The sequence below is a fragment of the Cololabis saira genome, chromosome 9, assembly GCF_033807715.1.
Source record: "Cololabis saira isolate AMF1-May2022 chromosome 9, fColSai1.1, whole genome shotgun sequence".
NCBI classification, from domain to species: domain Eukaryota; kingdom Metazoa; phylum Chordata; class Actinopteri; order Beloniformes; family Belonidae; genus Cololabis; species Cololabis saira.
The window spans coordinates 10,002,261-10,019,773 of record NC_084595.1 but is presented as its reverse complement, the minus strand read 5'-3'; the positions used below and the strand labels follow the sequence as shown (position 1 = coordinate 10,019,773).

General features: G+C 40.6%; 1 protein-coding gene across 1 annotated transcript; it reads right to left on the bottom strand.

Moving 5' to 3' along the window:
- Positions 1-154: 154 nt before the first annotated feature.
- On the bottom strand, positions 155-13,376 carry lgi3 (leucine-rich repeat LGI family, member 3). Its single transcript, XM_061729831.1, has 9 exons — positions 13,123-13,376; positions 11,369-11,440; positions 10,322-10,393; positions 6,412-6,483; positions 6,240-6,311; positions 5,950-6,119; positions 3,819-3,983; positions 3,645-3,735; positions 155-1,049 (listed from the first exon to the last, which is right to left on the bottom strand). The coding sequence occupies exons 1-9, from the start codon at positions 13,323-13,325 to the stop codon at positions 320-322; spliced, it is 1,647 nt and encodes a 548-aa protein (XP_061585815.1). The 5' UTR covers positions 13,326-13,376; the 3' UTR covers positions 155-319.
- Positions 13,377-17,513: the final 4,137 nt, after the last annotated feature.

Genomic DNA, 17,513 nt, shown 5'->3' with positions numbered 1-17,513 from the left:
AAGAAAGAAAGAAAGAAATGAGCCAGAAAGAAAGAAAGAAAGAAGGAAATGAGCCAGAAAGAAAGAAAGAAAGAAAGAAAGAAAGAAAGAAAGAAAGAAAGAAAGAAAGAAAGAAAAAAGGATAAATTCCCGTTGATACGTTTTTGTGTAACAAACATGGCGGATCTGAGAGCGAGATAGATTTATAGTTACAAAGGTGGAGTTGAATTGGTATTTTTTTTATCGTCATTTTTATCGTTATCGGGATAAATGCCAGAAATGATCGTGATACATTTTTTAGTCCATACCGCCCATCCCTAGATTCAGCTGTGGAACGGGTTCATTTGGCACTGAGATCCACCACCAGGTGCTGGTAGGCCAGGGTGTTGCCCTTGAAGCTGGCGGCCAGAAGCATGTCCTTGTTGTCGACGGTCACCAAGTTAAACCCTCTCGGGGCTCGCATGTTGAGCTCCTGGAAGGGCTGAAAGCGCTGAGTGAGGTCGTCCCACAGATATACTCTGGAGAAGGAGAAATCACTCCCGAGAATGAGGTACTGCCGGAGCCCCACTGTAAACGGATACACCGCCATCGAACCCCGGGAGGGCAGAGTCTGGATCTCTACAAAACGCTGTCCCTCCCAACGGAGGATCTTGGAGTCACCGATGAAGCGCGTGAGACACAGGTAAAGGACTTTCCTCACCCAAAAATGCTTAACCATCTGCACGTCGGCGAGCTCGGTGATCTGGGAGTGGAAAGCGAACTGCTTCAGGTTTCTGTTCCACTGATAAACCACCGGAGGCTGAGAGGCGCTGGAGAGGATGAGGTGAGGCTTCCCCCCGACGTCCAGGAACTCCACGTGGGTGTCCCGATGCCAGGGGTGCAGAGACTGGTGGGAGTAGAAGCCGTTGCTGTTCCAGCGGTAGATGCTGGTGGAGCCGGCCTTGGAGCTGTCGGCCACGATGAAGTACCACTCTGCGTCCAGCTGGAAGGTCTCCACGAAGTTGGGCTTCCTGACCCGGCTCGTGTCGATGTCCTGGATCTTTACAAAGCGCTGGGGGTCGTCTTCCCACCTGTGTTCAGAGACAGGCTGTTAGTGTGTCCGTGAAGCTTTGCTTCATTAAAGCCGTGGTCTTGAACGTCAACAAACACATGTTACTGCGTTGGAAAAGAGGACTGGTGTCACTCTGGCGTATGGAAGTACAATCAGTACTGGAGTTGAGGGAGGATCAGCGGGGATGGCATCCCCCCCTGAAATAAAAACGGTCCAAATCATCCCCCCTGTAAAACTGCCATCCCCCCTTTCCATCCCTTATGTCATTTCATCAATGAATGTGGTTTTACTGCTATTTCAACATTTAGAGTCATCACCAGAAAAATAACACCAGAAAAATAACTTATTTGACAATTTTCACCTGTTTCAAGTAAATTTTCACTTGAAATAAGTAGAAAAATCTGCCAGTGGGACAAGATTTATCTTCTTATTACAAGCAAAAAAATCTTGTTCCACTGGCAGATTTTTCTACTTATTTTAAGTGAAAATCTACTTGAAACAGGTGAAAATTGTTGTTTTTTCCAGTGATGAGTCTTGTTTTAAGTGCAATGAGATTTTTTTACTAAAATGAGACATTTTAACTAGAAATAAGACAAATATTCTTGTTAAGATTTTGAGTTTTTGTAGTGATTTCATATTTATATTTTATATTTATTATTTTATATTTCTATTTCTATTTTATATTTATATTTTATATTTTATATTTATATTTATATTTATATTTATATTTATATTTATATTTTATATTTATATAGTGATCTTATCCTGTGAAGGACAGAGTCATATTGATAAGTTCAGAAAACTGTTTTTTATTGTTGTGTTTTGATGTATTTGATGTAAGCCCAGTGGATATTTAAAGTTACAGAAGGCTGCATTTAACTGCTGCTATGTCATTCCTGCAGTATTTCTGCAGGTGTTTTGGTCAGTGCTATTATTTGTAATATATTATATTATTTGTAATCAGCACAAATTATCTGTCCCCATATGATAAAATCCACCATCTCTCCTGATTTGTATTTACAACTCGAGTACTGTGTACAATGGCTGCAAAATTCTGGGGACTTTCAAAGTTGGAAATTTTAAATAGGAATTAATGAGAATATATTCACGTTAATGTGAAATAAACCTGAAATTAACAAACGTGCAGGTCAATCCATAACAGGGAACTTAAATATAGTCGAAAGAAAAAAAACCCTGTTTTTTTCAGGTTACTACTACTGTCATTTAGGAGGCGCTTTTATCCGAAGGACTTACACCTGAGACTTCTGAGACTTACATCTGAAGTTAAACTTGGTTAAATCACATTTAATGCAAACATATTTCTTTATTTAACCATGTATCTTCATGTGGCATTGCAGATGTATAGTCTTATGTTTGCCTTTGTAATCTTAAACTACAAAACATCATGTATGGCATCTAATGTGAAGATTAGTCTGACACAATTTACAAGGAAAAGTTGGGTACATTTGGGAAAATCTGTGCAAAGATTGATGTGAAGAACAATATTCAAGGAGCCCTGGAAAGCTCAGTGGGCTAAGCAGGCGTCATTTACAGAGGCTACTGTCCTCGTGCGGGCAGCGCAGGTTTGAATCCCGGCCTGTCGCTCTTTGCTGCGTGTCTTCCCCCTTCTCTCTACCCGTTTCCTGTCTGCCTACTTTCCAAATAAAGGCCAATAGTATTTTAAATGAATCCATTAAAAAAAGAATGACATTGATGAGAAAGGCGGGGTTTACACGCTGGGCAGGTCGTCCATCAACCCCGGGTCACCTTTGGTTGGAAAATTTAAAAGTGGAATTTTTCAACAATTATCCATCTCTACTTTTCATGCAAAGTTTCTGAAGATCTACCAAAATCTTGTAATCCTTTGAAACACAAAGTGGAAAAGTGGAAAGCCAGATAAAGAGAGAGAGGGAGAGAAAACCTGTATGGTTTTGTCCAACGCTAACGTAATCATTAATATCGGAAAGACTGTTCACGTGAACCGTCTCTTTTTTTCAATCCCTTTACTCATAAAATTGAAAAAAAAAAAAAGCTTAATTTATGAATTTCTTGCACGTGAAATCGCTTGCTCCATCCTGCAAAGCGTGATGAGAACACGCTTCAAAAGAACAATTAAAGCCTGTATGTTAAGTAAATATAATGAAATATGTTAGTTAAGTTTGATTGACATACCCATAGATGGCGGTAATTTTATTTTATTTTAGTTTTTTATTCACTTAGTTGTTTTTTTTATTTTTTTATTTTTAATTTATGTTATTTGTGAAGTTATTTCTTGGAAAAAAGGGCAGATCAGATAAGATTCTTCTTTTTTCTGCTCCCTTTTCATTCACAATTTAAGAACATTTGTATTTGTATTGAATTGTTTTATTTTTTTGAATGAAATAAAGAATAAATGAAATGAGGGAAAACTGATTTAGTTTCCCAGGATACTAAATCCTAGAGTACAACTTTAATCTCGTTGTGGAAACCCACTTTGTTCTGGAGTAGAAGTGTCTGGCACTTCGCTGCTGTTACCCCCCTTCAACTAACCGTTTCCTCCTGCTTCTAGTCTTAATGCGGAGCCATTCTTCAAACATGAAACTCCATGCAGATGAGGTTCGTTTGGAAACCTTACTTGTATATATGAGATCCACCAAAGAGCTGAGCCACCACCATGTACAGAGTGTTGTTTATCACCACTGGTTTGCAGTAAACGGCAGAGCGAGCTGCAGGAGACACACAGGAGACAGTAGTATCACGGTTCATGTCTGGACATACAGTTGTTGTAGTTTCATGACCATCAACTTACAAGTAATGTTGTGAAACCTCCTGAAGACCATCTCCACGTGATCCCAGATATACAGGGTGCAGAACCCCGTATCGGGCTGGGCAAAGGCCACAAACTGGTCTCCACTGAACTCGTAGGACTCGGCTGACACCGAGTGGAAAGGGAAGGTTTCATACACAGCAAAATCTGCAGGAAGAGATAACAGAGCAACGACACTTATTTGTTTTAATATTTTTTATTAGGGGATAAGGCACAGTAGAACAGGAATAAAAAAAAAAGATATACAGTCTACCTCCTAGGATGTTTTTTTTTTTTTTATTCAAGAACGGAACAAAAAATCCACACAAAATAATGACAAATAAATGAAAATTATTCTAAGTAATATTTAAGTATTAAAGCTACACAGTATAAATTAAAAAATAGATGAATAAAAAGGGGGCGAAAAAAAAAGAAAAAAAAAAACCCAAAGCAAAAAAAAACAAACCCCAAAAACAAAGGAAAAGTAAATAAATAGATAAAAAGGAGGAAGAAAGAGCGGAATGACAGAAGAGAGGGAGGGGGGATCCTTCAATCAGGAGGCAGGGACTGGAGAGAGTGGAAGAATGTAAGAAAGGGAAGCCACTTATTATAAAATTTGTTACAACTACCCTTCAGTGAATATCTAATCTTTTCCAGCTTCAGAAAAAACGTGGTATCGTAGAGCAACGAGCAGGGCAGCTGACAGTCCTTTTTTTGTCCCATCATAATGTCTTTAGTTAGTTCTGACAAAATAATCTAAGATGGGCCCCCCTGCGCCCGGATCTCTCCTTCTCCCTCTTCCTCTCCTCTCCTTCTGCTCTTCAGGTTTTTATACAAGCTAATGGACGTTAACATTAGAGCTAGCCAGTTAGGTTAAGTTACAAGGTTGGTAAACGTTGGCTGCTGTTTCTTACCTTGCTCTACGCTGACATTATTAATTCCAGCTTCACCGTCACCACCTTTTTAAAATATGTGTGTAGAGAATCTCTGAGGCCTCTATTTTCTTCTTCTCTTCTTCTCTTCTTTTCTGAGCACCGGACTTGTGCTGACCGGACATTTTGACCATTCCAATGGTTGAATTAAATGATAACATCAAATTTTGATCAGCGGCCAAACCATTTTTGTGTTGGGGGTTCTTGACCACAAGGAAGATTGGGAAGAAAACAAATAACAAGCCTCTATGTAACTCAAATACTACATATTTTTTTTCCACAAATAGGCATATTTTGAAACATTTTGAAAAATAATTCCATAATTTAATGAGAATTAAAAAAAAAAAAAAAAATTTCTTCAGTTCTGGGCCCCCCCTTACCCTGGGCCCGGGACAACAGACCCGTTTGTCCCCCCCTATCGGCGGCCGTGACGACACTTATGGCACTTTTCCACTAGTACTTACTCAGCCCGACTCGACTCGCCTCCACTCGGTTTGCTTCTTTCCCACTAGGGGTCTGATGTGCCGAGTAGATACTTTTCTGTATCTATTCTGCCGAGGTTCTAAGCGGCTGAGTCGGCTGTATCTGACATCATCACACTACAGGACACCGATTAGTCGGGGGTTGGAGTTTGACGTCTGAGTCAGGAGGAGGAAATCAGTGAAAGAGCGACTCTGACGACGGCTTCTTGTTCGTTTTATTCGACCAGCAACGGCAGCAAAAGTCTGTTTGGTGATCTAACTCTGAGGTGCAGATGTTCATAAACCTGGTGGCTGAGGAGAGAATTAAAAAGGGATCTAGACGGGCGATAAGGAACGACCAGATCTACCAGGAGCTCTGTCACTTCATAGCTGCTCGCGGCTCCAACTGACTTTTCAGCAGCGCCGAGACAAACAAAAAAATTAGAAAGCGTCGCCGCTTGAAGCTTCTCTCACTCTCATTTTTTAACTTGATATCGAACACAAGTAGCAGACCCAGCAGCACATTTATCATCTCCTCCAGGTTCTACATCTTTGGTGTTGCTGTCTTATAATCAAATACGTCACAGCAGCTTCCCTCCAACCCTCCTACTTCTGCTCCAGGTGCTGAATTGTTATGGAAAAGAAACCAGGCCGAGTTGAGCTGAGTAGGTACTAGTGGAAAAGCGCCATTAGCCACGTCTGAATTTAGGTGGTGGTAAAAGACGAGGGTCAAGGCCGAACCTGCGCTGATGCAGTTGAAGTCTCGCGGCGTGAGGTCGTGGATCCTGCGACCCTGGAACTCAAAGGGGCTGGCGCAGTAGATGGCGGGGACGGACGTGTTGGTCTTCTCCATCCAGTCCACCAGCCACTTGATCTTACAGTCGCAGCGGAACGAGTTCCCTCGCAGGTCTCTGGGGGACAAACGGGAACAAGAGCGAGCGTGTCGGTTTAAATCTCAAAGGCTGAATCACCCAGATACTGGCAGACGACGACGTCCACTGAACCAAGATCAAACCCGTCAGGAGACTTACAGGTCCGTGAGGATGTCCAGGTGTCTGAACAGATCTCTGGGCAGCTGCTGCAGGTTGTTGTTTGAGAGAGATCTGCAGAATTAGAGTAGACACAGTATGTCATGACATGTAGACTGTTGCATGTTGAAAATACAGGTACAATGTCACTCAATCAAGTGAAACACATACTTACAGGTGAGTGAGAGATTTGAGCCCCCTGAAGGTATACTTGGACAGAGCCTGTATGTCATTATTCTCAATGAACCTGAGGAGAGATAAAAAACAATCGTAAGACCAGAGGTGGGTAGTAACGAGTTACATTTACTCCGTTACATTTACTTGAGTGAATTTTGGGAAATTTTGTACTTTTAGGAGTAGTTTTGAATCACTATACTTTTTACTTTTACTTGAGTAGATTTGTGAAGAAGAAACTGTTACTCTTACTCCGCTACATTAGGCTACGTTGAGCTGTTACTTTTCTTTTATCCCTTTTATCCACGTACGCGTCAATCTCATGACATCACTGAGTGATTCTTTGGGAAAAATGTTTGTTTTTGCATGTTTTGTCACATTTACACAGACTCAAACACACACAGAGTTTCTATGAGTTCATGGGCTTGTTCTAGTTCTGCCTGGTTAAAAAAGAAAAGTACAAAGGCTTGAAATTTTGTGCTACTTGTGCTTAATTTATTTTTTATTCTGTTATTATTTTATTTATTTTATTATGTATTAAAGTACTTGAATTTACTTTAAGATTATTTTAATTTAAGCTATTTTTAATTTTTAATTTATTTTAATTTATTTTATTATTTTATTGATTTCATTTGCCTGAATATGATTATTTTGTACTTTTGTCTGTTTGAATGGTTGTGTTAAAAAATAAATCAGACGTTACTCAACAGTTACTCAGTACTTGAGTAGTTTTTTCACCAAGTACTTTTTTACTTTTACTCAAGTAATTATTTGGATGACTACTTTTTACTTCTACTTGAGTCATATTATTCGGAAGTAACAGTATTTTTACTTGAGTACAATGTTTGGCTACTCTATCTGTCATGAAACCTAAAGACTGCAGAGACCACTGCTCAAGCCCAAACCGCAGAAAAGTTAGGAAAACGATGCACTTTCATTTCTTTGCAGGTAGTATGAAGGCAATATTTACATTACATTTTTCACTCATTTGCTTCATGTTTTTATTTTTATTAAACACACAGGAATCTTTACATGCCATGCAACACAGTCCACAAAAGGTGGCACGGAGGCCTTTTAGTTGTGTTAGAGGAGATGAAAGAAAAGAAAAGATGATATTTCAGGCAGATGACAGTCATGGTGGTCGTGTTCAACAACAGCATCCAAGAAAGGCTGAATCTTTGAGGAGCAAGGTTTGGAAGAAAAGCCCCCCTTTGTCAACAAACATGAGAAAGCCTTTGAAATGTTTAAAAATAATGTTTCTCAAAGAAAATGCGAATGAATTTGCGCATCTGTCGTTCTCCATGACAGATTAAAGTGTGTAAAGGGCAGAGCCACATGAGCAGCCTCAAGTACAAGGGATACGTCTTGGAAACCTCTGTCAAGCACTATAAATCAGAACCACGCTCAAAATAAGCCATTTAAAACTTCAGTGTGCAAAAATAAGTCTTATCTTTCTATAAAACTTTACTGTGGAAATAGCTACGCCTGTTGGTAACGCTGGGTATCAACATCTCAGTTTGGAGGCTTCCGGGACGACCCACCACCCCGAGGAAATGTGTAACGATGTCAGACAAATCCCTATTTCTGATGAAACAGGGACACTACAGGACTGTCTCAGAAAATTTGAATATTGTGATTTTCTGCAATGCAATTACAAAAACAAAAATGTCATACATTCTGGATTAATTACAAAGCAACTGAAATATTGCAAGCCTTTTATTATTTTAATATTGATGATCATGGCTTACAGCTTAAGAAAACTCAAATATTCTATCTAAAAAAATTAGAATATTCTGGGAATCTTAATCTTAAACTGTAAACCATAATCAGCAATATTAAAATAATAAAAGGCTTGCAATATCTTAGTTGATTTGTAATGAATCCAGAATGTATGACATTTTTGTTTTTTTAATTGCATTACAGAAAATAAAGAACTTTATCACAATATTCTAATTTTCTGAGACAGTCCTGTATACTCCAAACCTACAATGAAAAGGCCCCATCCAGACCTTCACCGCCAACAAGTCAAAAAGCCACACTGACACGGTACGGGGTTGTGTCAGTGTCCTTGGCAAAGCTCAGTTACACCTCTGCAGAGTGTCTCTTTAACTTTAGAGCAACGTGCTGTGCCCTTTTAATCTGCATCTTTTGCCATCTTTATTGGAGAGGAGGTTGTGATGTCAGAGCAGAGTAAAGAAAGTACCAACCCGTGGAGTAACAGCCTTACAGAGCAAGTCAAAGTAATCTTGAATTTAAGATTCAATTCAATTTTCAATTAAATTTTATTTATATAGCGTCTATTACAACAGAAGTTGTTTCTAGGATCTTTCCAGAGACCCAGAACATGACCCCCGAGCAGTTATTACATAAACATAATATAAACACTGGCAGGTAAAAACTCCCCTAGTGGAAGAAAAACCTTAAGCCAAACAGTGGCAAGACAAACTCCCCTTTAGGACGAAGAAACCTGGACCAGGACCTGGATCGTAAGGGGGCCCCTCCTGCTGAAGGCCAGCACAGATATAGATTAAAGTCAGATTCTGTGAATTTAGTATTAACTACCAAAAGTGGAACTTAAAAAAAAGCTTAGTTCAAGTCTAAAAACAAGAATTACAAAGGCCTGTTTGATTATGTTGGGGTTGGGTCCTCTTAACTGGAGCCATGGAGCATGTGCAGGTGTCTGAATGGGATGATATTACTTTATTTTATCGTTCCCAGCCGGCAGTAACGGTGGAGCCAGTGATGCAGAGACCTGCTGGCTGGGCTGCAGCCAGCAGGCCTCCAGCGAGCAGGGAGCTAAATGATAAAATGCTAAATGCTTTCTGAAGCTCATCAATTCAGCGGATGGCTTTTTGCCGTTTCACTCTGCAGAGGAAAGTGCTCGCTGTCAGACCAAGATTAATTTCCATTTTCACTCTTGGCATTCGTCGCCACACTGCAGAGGGCGTCTGTGCTGGTTCATCAACCGCTCCGAGACCAAGTTTAGTCAAAAGTTATTTTAAAGGGGACCTATTATGAAAAATGCGTTTTCTCTTACTTTATTTTTTGTATACATTTTCTTTATTATTATTATCCTACTTTTATATTTTTAAAGGAAAAACGAACAAACAGAACTAACTAAAGACAAAAAAAAAAGATAAAACGGGCTGTATGGGCTTGTAACAGCGACTACATTCAGTTGTAGGGAGACCAAACTACAATATTATAAGGATTTGGATATACACACACATAAAATGATGTACGTATAAAACGCATAAAACCTGGCAGTCCTTCAAACCAACAGGGAAATGACCGAGAAAGTAAGTGAGTGGAGACAAGTAATTTAGTTTCGAGGTAATTGTGACTTTTGTATATAGGAGACCCATTTTGACCATGACCTTGTGAATTTATCCATTTGTAGCCTTGCTTTAACAAAAATAAAGTGGTCTCCCCTCAGCCTGCCAACTCAGAGAAGGAGGAAAGCAACCAAATTCTGCAGTGTCTGTACAGCCGCCCGGATGAGCCGTCCAGTGTGATGTGGATCCACGAGCCAATAAGATTCTGCTCCCTTTCGTTTTTTAATCTATGTAAATGCGATTTACATAGGTTGGCCTCCGATGCCTGAAACCACGCCCACAACTAACTCCGCCGGCCGGAGCTTCCGTCATTTTTTCGTAGCGGTGTATCGCGTCATTCAGGCAGCCAATCAGCACAGACCTCATTATCATAGCCCCGCCCACTCAGAATCCTGCATAGATAATGAGGTTAGAGAATGGGAAGATAAAGACATGGCTCAGAGGCTGAATTTCTAATTTATTTAGCAAAAAAAATCAAAAGCTTGTTTTTAAGACATTCAAGGCCTGTTTAAAATAGGTATTAGATGCCATAATAGGTCCCCTTTAAAAGAGGGATATTGTGCATTTGACACTCACAAGTACTGCAGGTGAGACAGACCAGCGAAGGCATCGTCCGCTATCATGGTGAAGGTGTTGGAGTTCAGGAGCCTGGAAGAACGCAGGATTTAATAACAGTTAATATTGTACAAGCTAGGAATGGGCGATATTTTACTGTTCACGATAAACCGTCAAAAAAATCCTCACGATAAGAATTTGTCATCTCGTGGTAAAAAGGATAAATTCCCATTGATGATGTTTTTGTGTAAAACTGATTTTTGGAAGGAAGGAAGGAAGGAAGGAAGGAAGGAAGGAAGGAAGGAAGGAAGGAAGGAAGGAAGAAAGAAAGAAAGAAAGAAAGAAAGAAAGAAAGAAAGAAAGAAAGAAAGAAAGAAAGAAAGAAAGAAAGAAAGAAAGAAAGAAAGAAAGAAAGAAAGAAAGAAAGAAAGAAAGAAAGAAAAATTCCTGTTGATGAGGTTTTTGTGTAACAAACATGGCGGATCTGAGAGCGAGATAGATTTATAGTTGAAAAGATGGAGTTGAATTGGTATTTTTTTATTGTCATTTTTATCGTTATCGGGATAAATGCCAGAAATTACCGTGATACATTTTTTAGTCCATACCGCCCATCCCTAGTACAAGCGCAGTTAAAGTTACGAGAAAACACCTCCGTTTCTAAATCATGTAAATAAGAAATTAAAGCGAAGGTCCTGCAGTGTAAACATTACATGTCACTAGAAGTTTCTAGCCACACAGAGCTGGACAGAAACAGCAGATCTACACACAGATACGCGCATGAACACACTCATGATTGCATCTCAGGAGATAAACAGCTCTTTGTGTGGCCGAGCGCAGCTGAGGGGGGTGACACTGATACAGAGCCACTTTAGCCTTTTTACTGCTATGTCACCACTGTTTTCAACAACCATTTATTTGGAGTAGAGTCGCTGAAGTCCTTTCATTGTCACTGCGAATAAAAGACGTCTGCGCGCTGTGTGGAACCATAACTGCCATAGCCAGTGTTTCCAGTGTGTTGCTTTTAAATGGGAGGGAACTCTAATGGTGCTGTGGGTCAGGGGGGCTTACAGGAACTGCAGCAGGTGCAGGTGAGAGAAGGCCCCCTCCGGGATGGTTGTGAAGGCTGCGTTCACCATCGTCCTGTTCAGAAACACAGCAAGAAAAACAGAAACTCCTTAACCGAGCCTTAAAACTCTTCAGACATGCATACTCACAATAATCTTGGGACTGGAATGACCTCGCTATTGCACTTTACTGTTGTTTTATGTATTGTACTCAGTACTCGAGTTGAGGGGGGATGAGGGGGGATGGAATCCCCCCCTGAAATAAAAACGGTCCAAATCATCCCCCCTGTAAAACTGCCATCCCCCCTTTCCATCCCTTATGTCATTTCATCAATGAATGTGGTTTTACTGCTATTTCAACAATTTAGAGTCATCACCAGAAAAATAACACCAGAAAAATAACTTATTTGACAATTTTCACCTGTTTCAAGTAAATTTTCACTTGAAATAAGTAGGAAAATCTGCCAGTGGGACAAGATTTATCTTCTTATTACAAGCAAAAAAAAATCCACGTTTCCACTGGCAGATTTTTCTACTTATTTCAAGTGAAAATCTACTTGAAACAGGTGAAAATTGTTGTTTTTTCCAGTAATGAGTCTTGTTTTAAGTGTAATGAGATTTTTTTACTAAAATGAGACATTTTAACTAGAAATAAGACAAATGTTCTTGTTAAGATTTTGAGTTTTTGCAGTGATCCATTTTACTTATTCTGTGAAGGACAGAGTCATATTGATAAGTTCAGAAAAGTGTTTTTTATTGTTGTGTTTTGATGTATTTGATGTAAGCCCAGTGGATATTTAAAGCTTACAGAAGGCTGCATTTAACTGCTGCTATGTCATTCCTGCAGTATTTCTGCAGGTGTTTTGGTCACTGCTATTATTTGTAATATATTATATTATTTGTAATCAGAACAAATTATCTGTCCCCATATGATAAAATCCATCATCCCCCCTGATCTTTCTTTACAACTCGAGTACTGGTTGTACTTTGTTATGTTTTTGATTGATTGCCATATTTTTATTGATTTTTTTTATTGTCCTTTTTTGTACGGCAACCTTGAGTGTCCTGAAAGGCGCCTATAAATAAAATGTATTATTATTATTATTATTATTAGAGGTTATATAGAGGCAGAACCCGACAGGTTCTCATAATGGAAAACCTCTTACTGTCAAAGGAAACAGTGTCATTTTATTCCAGCTAAAGCCTCCGCCAGGACCTGTGTGTGTGTGTGTGTGTGTAGTTGGAATTACAGAACATCTCTTTCCAAACTGGGACACATACAGTAACTTCTGTCTTTCCGTGGGTCCTTCTGTTAAAAATGGGGCATCAGCAGCAGCTGTTAACTGTTTCAGCTCGGTACTCAGTCCACTCCGTCCCTCTCAACCCACTCAGCAGAACACAACTTCCCTGTGATCAAGTGTCCAGCACTTTACTTCACTACTTGTGCTGCTCGTGCTACTTGTGAGGGTTAAATCTGCCGGAGGAGCAGCAGGTTTCCTGCAGCGACTGAGGGAGTCTATTGTTAGTATTCCTCTGTGGGGGCTCCGCAGGGACAAGATTGCACTTGCTCAACTAAATTTAGCACATGACATGTTACCATTATCTTTTTAAAAAGAAAAAAAAGTATTGAAAAGGCATACAGAGGTATCATGCAGGGTTACATAACAAGGGGTGACATCAGTGATGTAGCAGTACCAGTCTGCTGCCAAGACCTCACACATGTTATGAAAAGCTGCACACATTAAAATCTGGACTCACAGAGAGATGATTCCTGGGGGGAAGCTCTTGGGGATGGTCTTGGTGTCCACGCAGAAGGCACTGTCTTTGGTGCAGGAGCAGGTCGTAGGACAGCGGGGAACCTTGGGGGCTCTCCTGGCGTAGGATTCCCTCGGCAGGCAGAGACAGAGACACAGCAGCGACAAACATAGCAGCCTCACCCATCTCGCTTGGAGCTCCAGCATCCTGGCAACCAGCGGGAGTGAAGGGAAGCTGCGTGAGGGAGCTTTCTAGAGGTGGCCAGTGATCTCGCTGAGGGGTGATGGTCAGCCTGCCGATGAGCCGAGCAGCTCTGCTGAGGCTGAGCTGAGCGCAGGGCTGAGGCAGACAGCACGAGAGAGGAAGGGAGGGAGGGAGGAAGAGGGAGGAAGAGGGAGGGAGGGTTGCCCCGTGTATCCTCAGTGGGTGTGGGTGCTCTGCAGCTTCCCTGGACCGTATACCGAGCTCCTATTGGGAGCTGCAGGGGTGATGAGCGAGGCAGGACCTGTAGGCAGCGTCGCTGTCAATCAATTATTTACTACTGTACATGCGCAAAACCTAAAAAAAGAGAGAAAAACATCAGCAGGAAGGGAGAGAGTGAGGGGATGGGGCTCACATCAGCACTTTTCTCAAAGATTTCCCTGCCAGGAGGACACGTGCACGTGGACGGTCCCTGCAGACACGCACTGATATCAAGGATGCAGAGGAATGTGTGGATGTGTGGGGGTGGATCAATACACACACACACACACACACACACACACACACACACACACACACACACACACACACACACACACACACACACACACACACACACACACACACACACACACACACACACACACACACACACCAGGGTCGCCACCCGTCCCTTAAAATACAGAATTGTTACGTAATTGGGAATTAACAGTTGCGTTCCGTATTGAACCAATACGGACATATATTATGCTCTTATTTATTGATGTCATAATATACAGGTGAAGGTCTGAAAATTTGAATATATTGCAAAACTTCATTCTTAGTAAATTCAACTAAAGTTGAAACAAATATATTATTTCCCACTACATTCAAAGTGAGATATTTCAAGCCTTTATTTGTTATAATTTTGGTGATTATGGCTCACAGTTTATGAAAACCCCAAATAAAAAATCTCAAAAAATTAGAATATTTTATGAAATCAATAAACAATTCAATCATCATAATTATGACAAATAAAGGTTTAACATATCTTGCTTTGCATGTAATGCTGATGGACAAACATATCACAGGAGGATATTTCAAACTTTAAATCAAAGCATTTTGTTTTTTCATATAAAATAAATACATTTCTAAGCAGTTTAGAAGTTTTGGGGATGTCCTTTTTTTTGGCGCCTGCGCTGCTGAAATCGGGGCGTCCCTTATTTATATTTCTGAAAGGTGGCAACCCTAACACACACACACACGCACACACATCTCATATTGGAGAGACAACATTTCAATACTCTTTTACTGTTGAAATGTCTTTATTTGGTTAAAAATGTTCAAGTTAAAGAAATGAGAAAAAGTTTCTAAATTATTGGGATGGTTAAGAAGCTTCTATGTTTGTTTTGTTGCTCCCAACACGGGTCAAGAGATTGAAAGTACACTTTCGGCTCGGAGGATTCGGGACAAAGTTGCCACCTGAAAAACATTGCTAGAATTAAGGGGTTTCTGTCTAAGCAAGACATGGAAAAACTTATTCTTGCATTCATTTTCAGCAGGTTGGATTATTGCAATGGCATCTTTACAGGCCTTAACAAGAAATCAATCAGGCAGCTGCAGCTGATCCAGAACGAGCCGCCAGAGTCCTTACAAACACCAGGAAACTGGACCACATTACACCGGTCATGAAATCACTACACTGGCTTCCAGTGAGTCAAAGGATAGAGTTTAAAATCTTACTGCTGGTCTACAAAGACCTGAATGGTCTTGGACCAGAATCCATGCTGGATCTGTTAGTTCCTATGAAGCTCCCAGACCCCTGAGGTTCATCTGGATCTGGTTTGTTGTGGTTCCCAAGAACCAGAACCAAGCAAGGTGAGGCAGTTCAGTTATTCTGCTCCTCACCGGTGGAACAAACTTCCTGTAGACCTGAGGTCTGCTCCAACTGTAGATCCTTTAAATCAGGACAAAAACATTACTGTTTACTGAAGCGTACTCTTAAATTAAATACTTACCTGCTGGACTCTACTGCCCTTACTTTTTAACAACTTATGCTTTTTTATTATTTTACCTCTTTCTTATAATTCTATTTCATTTTATTTGCTATTTACTGTTTTATTGTGTCTTGATGCTTTTAATGTTGATGTAAAACACTTTGAATTACCTTGTGTTGAATTGTGCTATAAGAATAAACTTGCCTTGCATAGAGGTTTGTGAGATTTACTACTACTGCCCTTACTTTTTAACAACTTGTGCTTTTTATTATTTTACCTCTTTTCTTATCATTGTATTTGTTATTTACTGTTTAATTGTGTCTTGCTGTTTTTAATGTTGATGTAAAGCACATAAACTTGCCTTGCCTTTGTTGCAGATGAAACCTGGACGAGCATAAAAATACCTCCTTATCTGCAGATAAGGAGGAGATGCAGCTGCAAAGCAACGTCAGCAAAACTGGAAAAGGGAAAGGAAAAAAACGTTGACGTAACACAGTGGTGTTATGATATTTATAGCACTCCGGGTCTGAGTCCGGTATTCACTGAGGCATTGGCACAGGCAGGGTGTTGTGACATCACAGACCTAGCTCTGACCCTCTTCATCCAGCTTCTCCATCTTCCCCTCGCCCCAACTTCACGTCATGCAGTATTTGTTGTTGTACAAAAAGGTAAAGTTTCTACCAGGTTGTTCCACTGGGATACAGGTTTTACCATTGCTGCTGCAGAGGGAGGTTGGATCCCTTCAGCAGGTGCAGCATCCTCCGGGTTACTAAGCAACACAACAGGGACTGCGTTTACATGCACTCAATAACCCTTTTAAAACCCGAATATTGGCAATAACCCGAATTTGCACGGCCATGTAAACACCAATAACCCCTTTGAATAACCCAAATTTGTTCATATTCCGGTTTTTAAAAACCTGAATATGACCCCTGGGTTACTCCTTTTAAAACCCGAATATTCAGTCAAGTAAACGCCTAACGGAATATCCCCATCAAACGGAACAGGAATTAGTTTTCTGCGCATGCTCTGTTCACAAGGAATCCTGGTCTTTTGAGTCCAGGAAGTTCTTATAAACACGGAGAAACACAAGACCACGCCACACTTTTGGAGTGAGGAGGAGACTAATCACTTCATAAATGTAATGAAGGATATGAACATTTTGGCATTTGTAGACGGTAGAAAGTAACGGGATAGCCAGATTTACAAGAAGGTGAGCGAAAAGTTGCGCGAAGCAGCATTTGTTTTGAATTTGGATACAAGAAGAAGAAGCGGAAATGACGCTAATTCCGCCATCACGTTCTCCGTGCGTCGCTGGTTTGATCGAGATATCCTGAATGATTAATTACCATGTATACAGGGATAAACCTGTTTGTAAACGGAATATTCCGAATGTTTCAGTAACCGGAATATTAGCAATAACCCGAATTTTGACTGCATGTAAACGTAGTCAATGTTTGCTTTCGACTGGCAAAGTTTGTAACCCGGCCAGTTCAGGGGGTGCTCCCTCTCCAACCTCCGTTGTGGAAAACCTAATGGTGTTTCTTCCGCAGTGTTTTTATCTGGCTTGTGGCTCGGCTTGGCCCTCTGGTGATGGCGTCCCTACCGTGTGCTGACTGATGTCACCATTGTTACTGAGTTTGCACCCCTGTTGCACTGAATTTCCATTTCACACGGCACCCGTTCCTCCTCCACCTTTACCTGGTGGGGAAAGTATACGCTCTTTCGCCGTCCTAAGTTTCACACAGCGTAGTGGTTCTACGCTGTGGTTCTAAGGTTCTATTCTTGGCCCACTTCATTTTTCGTTATGTACAGGACTGTCTCAGAAAATTTGAATATTGTGATAAAGTTTTATAAATTTTCTGTAATGCAATTAAAAAAACAAAAATGTAATACATTCTGGATTCATTACAAATCAACTGAAATATTGCAAGCCTTTTATTATTTTAATATTGCTGATTATGGCTTTGTCACAGTCTGTCAGTGTCTGTGTTCTGTCTATTTGTTTGTGTGTGCGTGTTGTGAGTGGGCGTGTACTGTGGGCGTATAGGCTTGGCTCCAGCTCTCAGCTTGGCACACCTGGTTCCAGTTCCCTCGTCTCCTCACCTGCCTGGCGTCAGCTAATCATCCCCAGTCTTTAAATGTTTGGAGATCCTGCAGCGCCGATGCCAGATCGTTTCACAACCCTAGTGTTTGGTAACGCTTCTAGTCAACCTG

Coding starts and splice junctions, on each gene's coding strand:
- lgi3 (XM_061729831.1), bottom strand. CDS start 13,325: ATGCTGGAGCTCCAAGCGAGATGGGTGAGGCTGCTATGTTTGTCGCTG. Junction 11,441..13,122: donor CCCCCAGGAATCATCTCTCT/GTGAGTCCAGAT, acceptor GTTTCTGAACAG/GACGATGGTGAACGCAGCCT. Junction 3,736..3,818: donor GAGGTTTCACAACATTACTT/GTAAGTTGATGG, acceptor TGTCTCCTGCAG/CTCGCTCTGCCGTTTACTGC.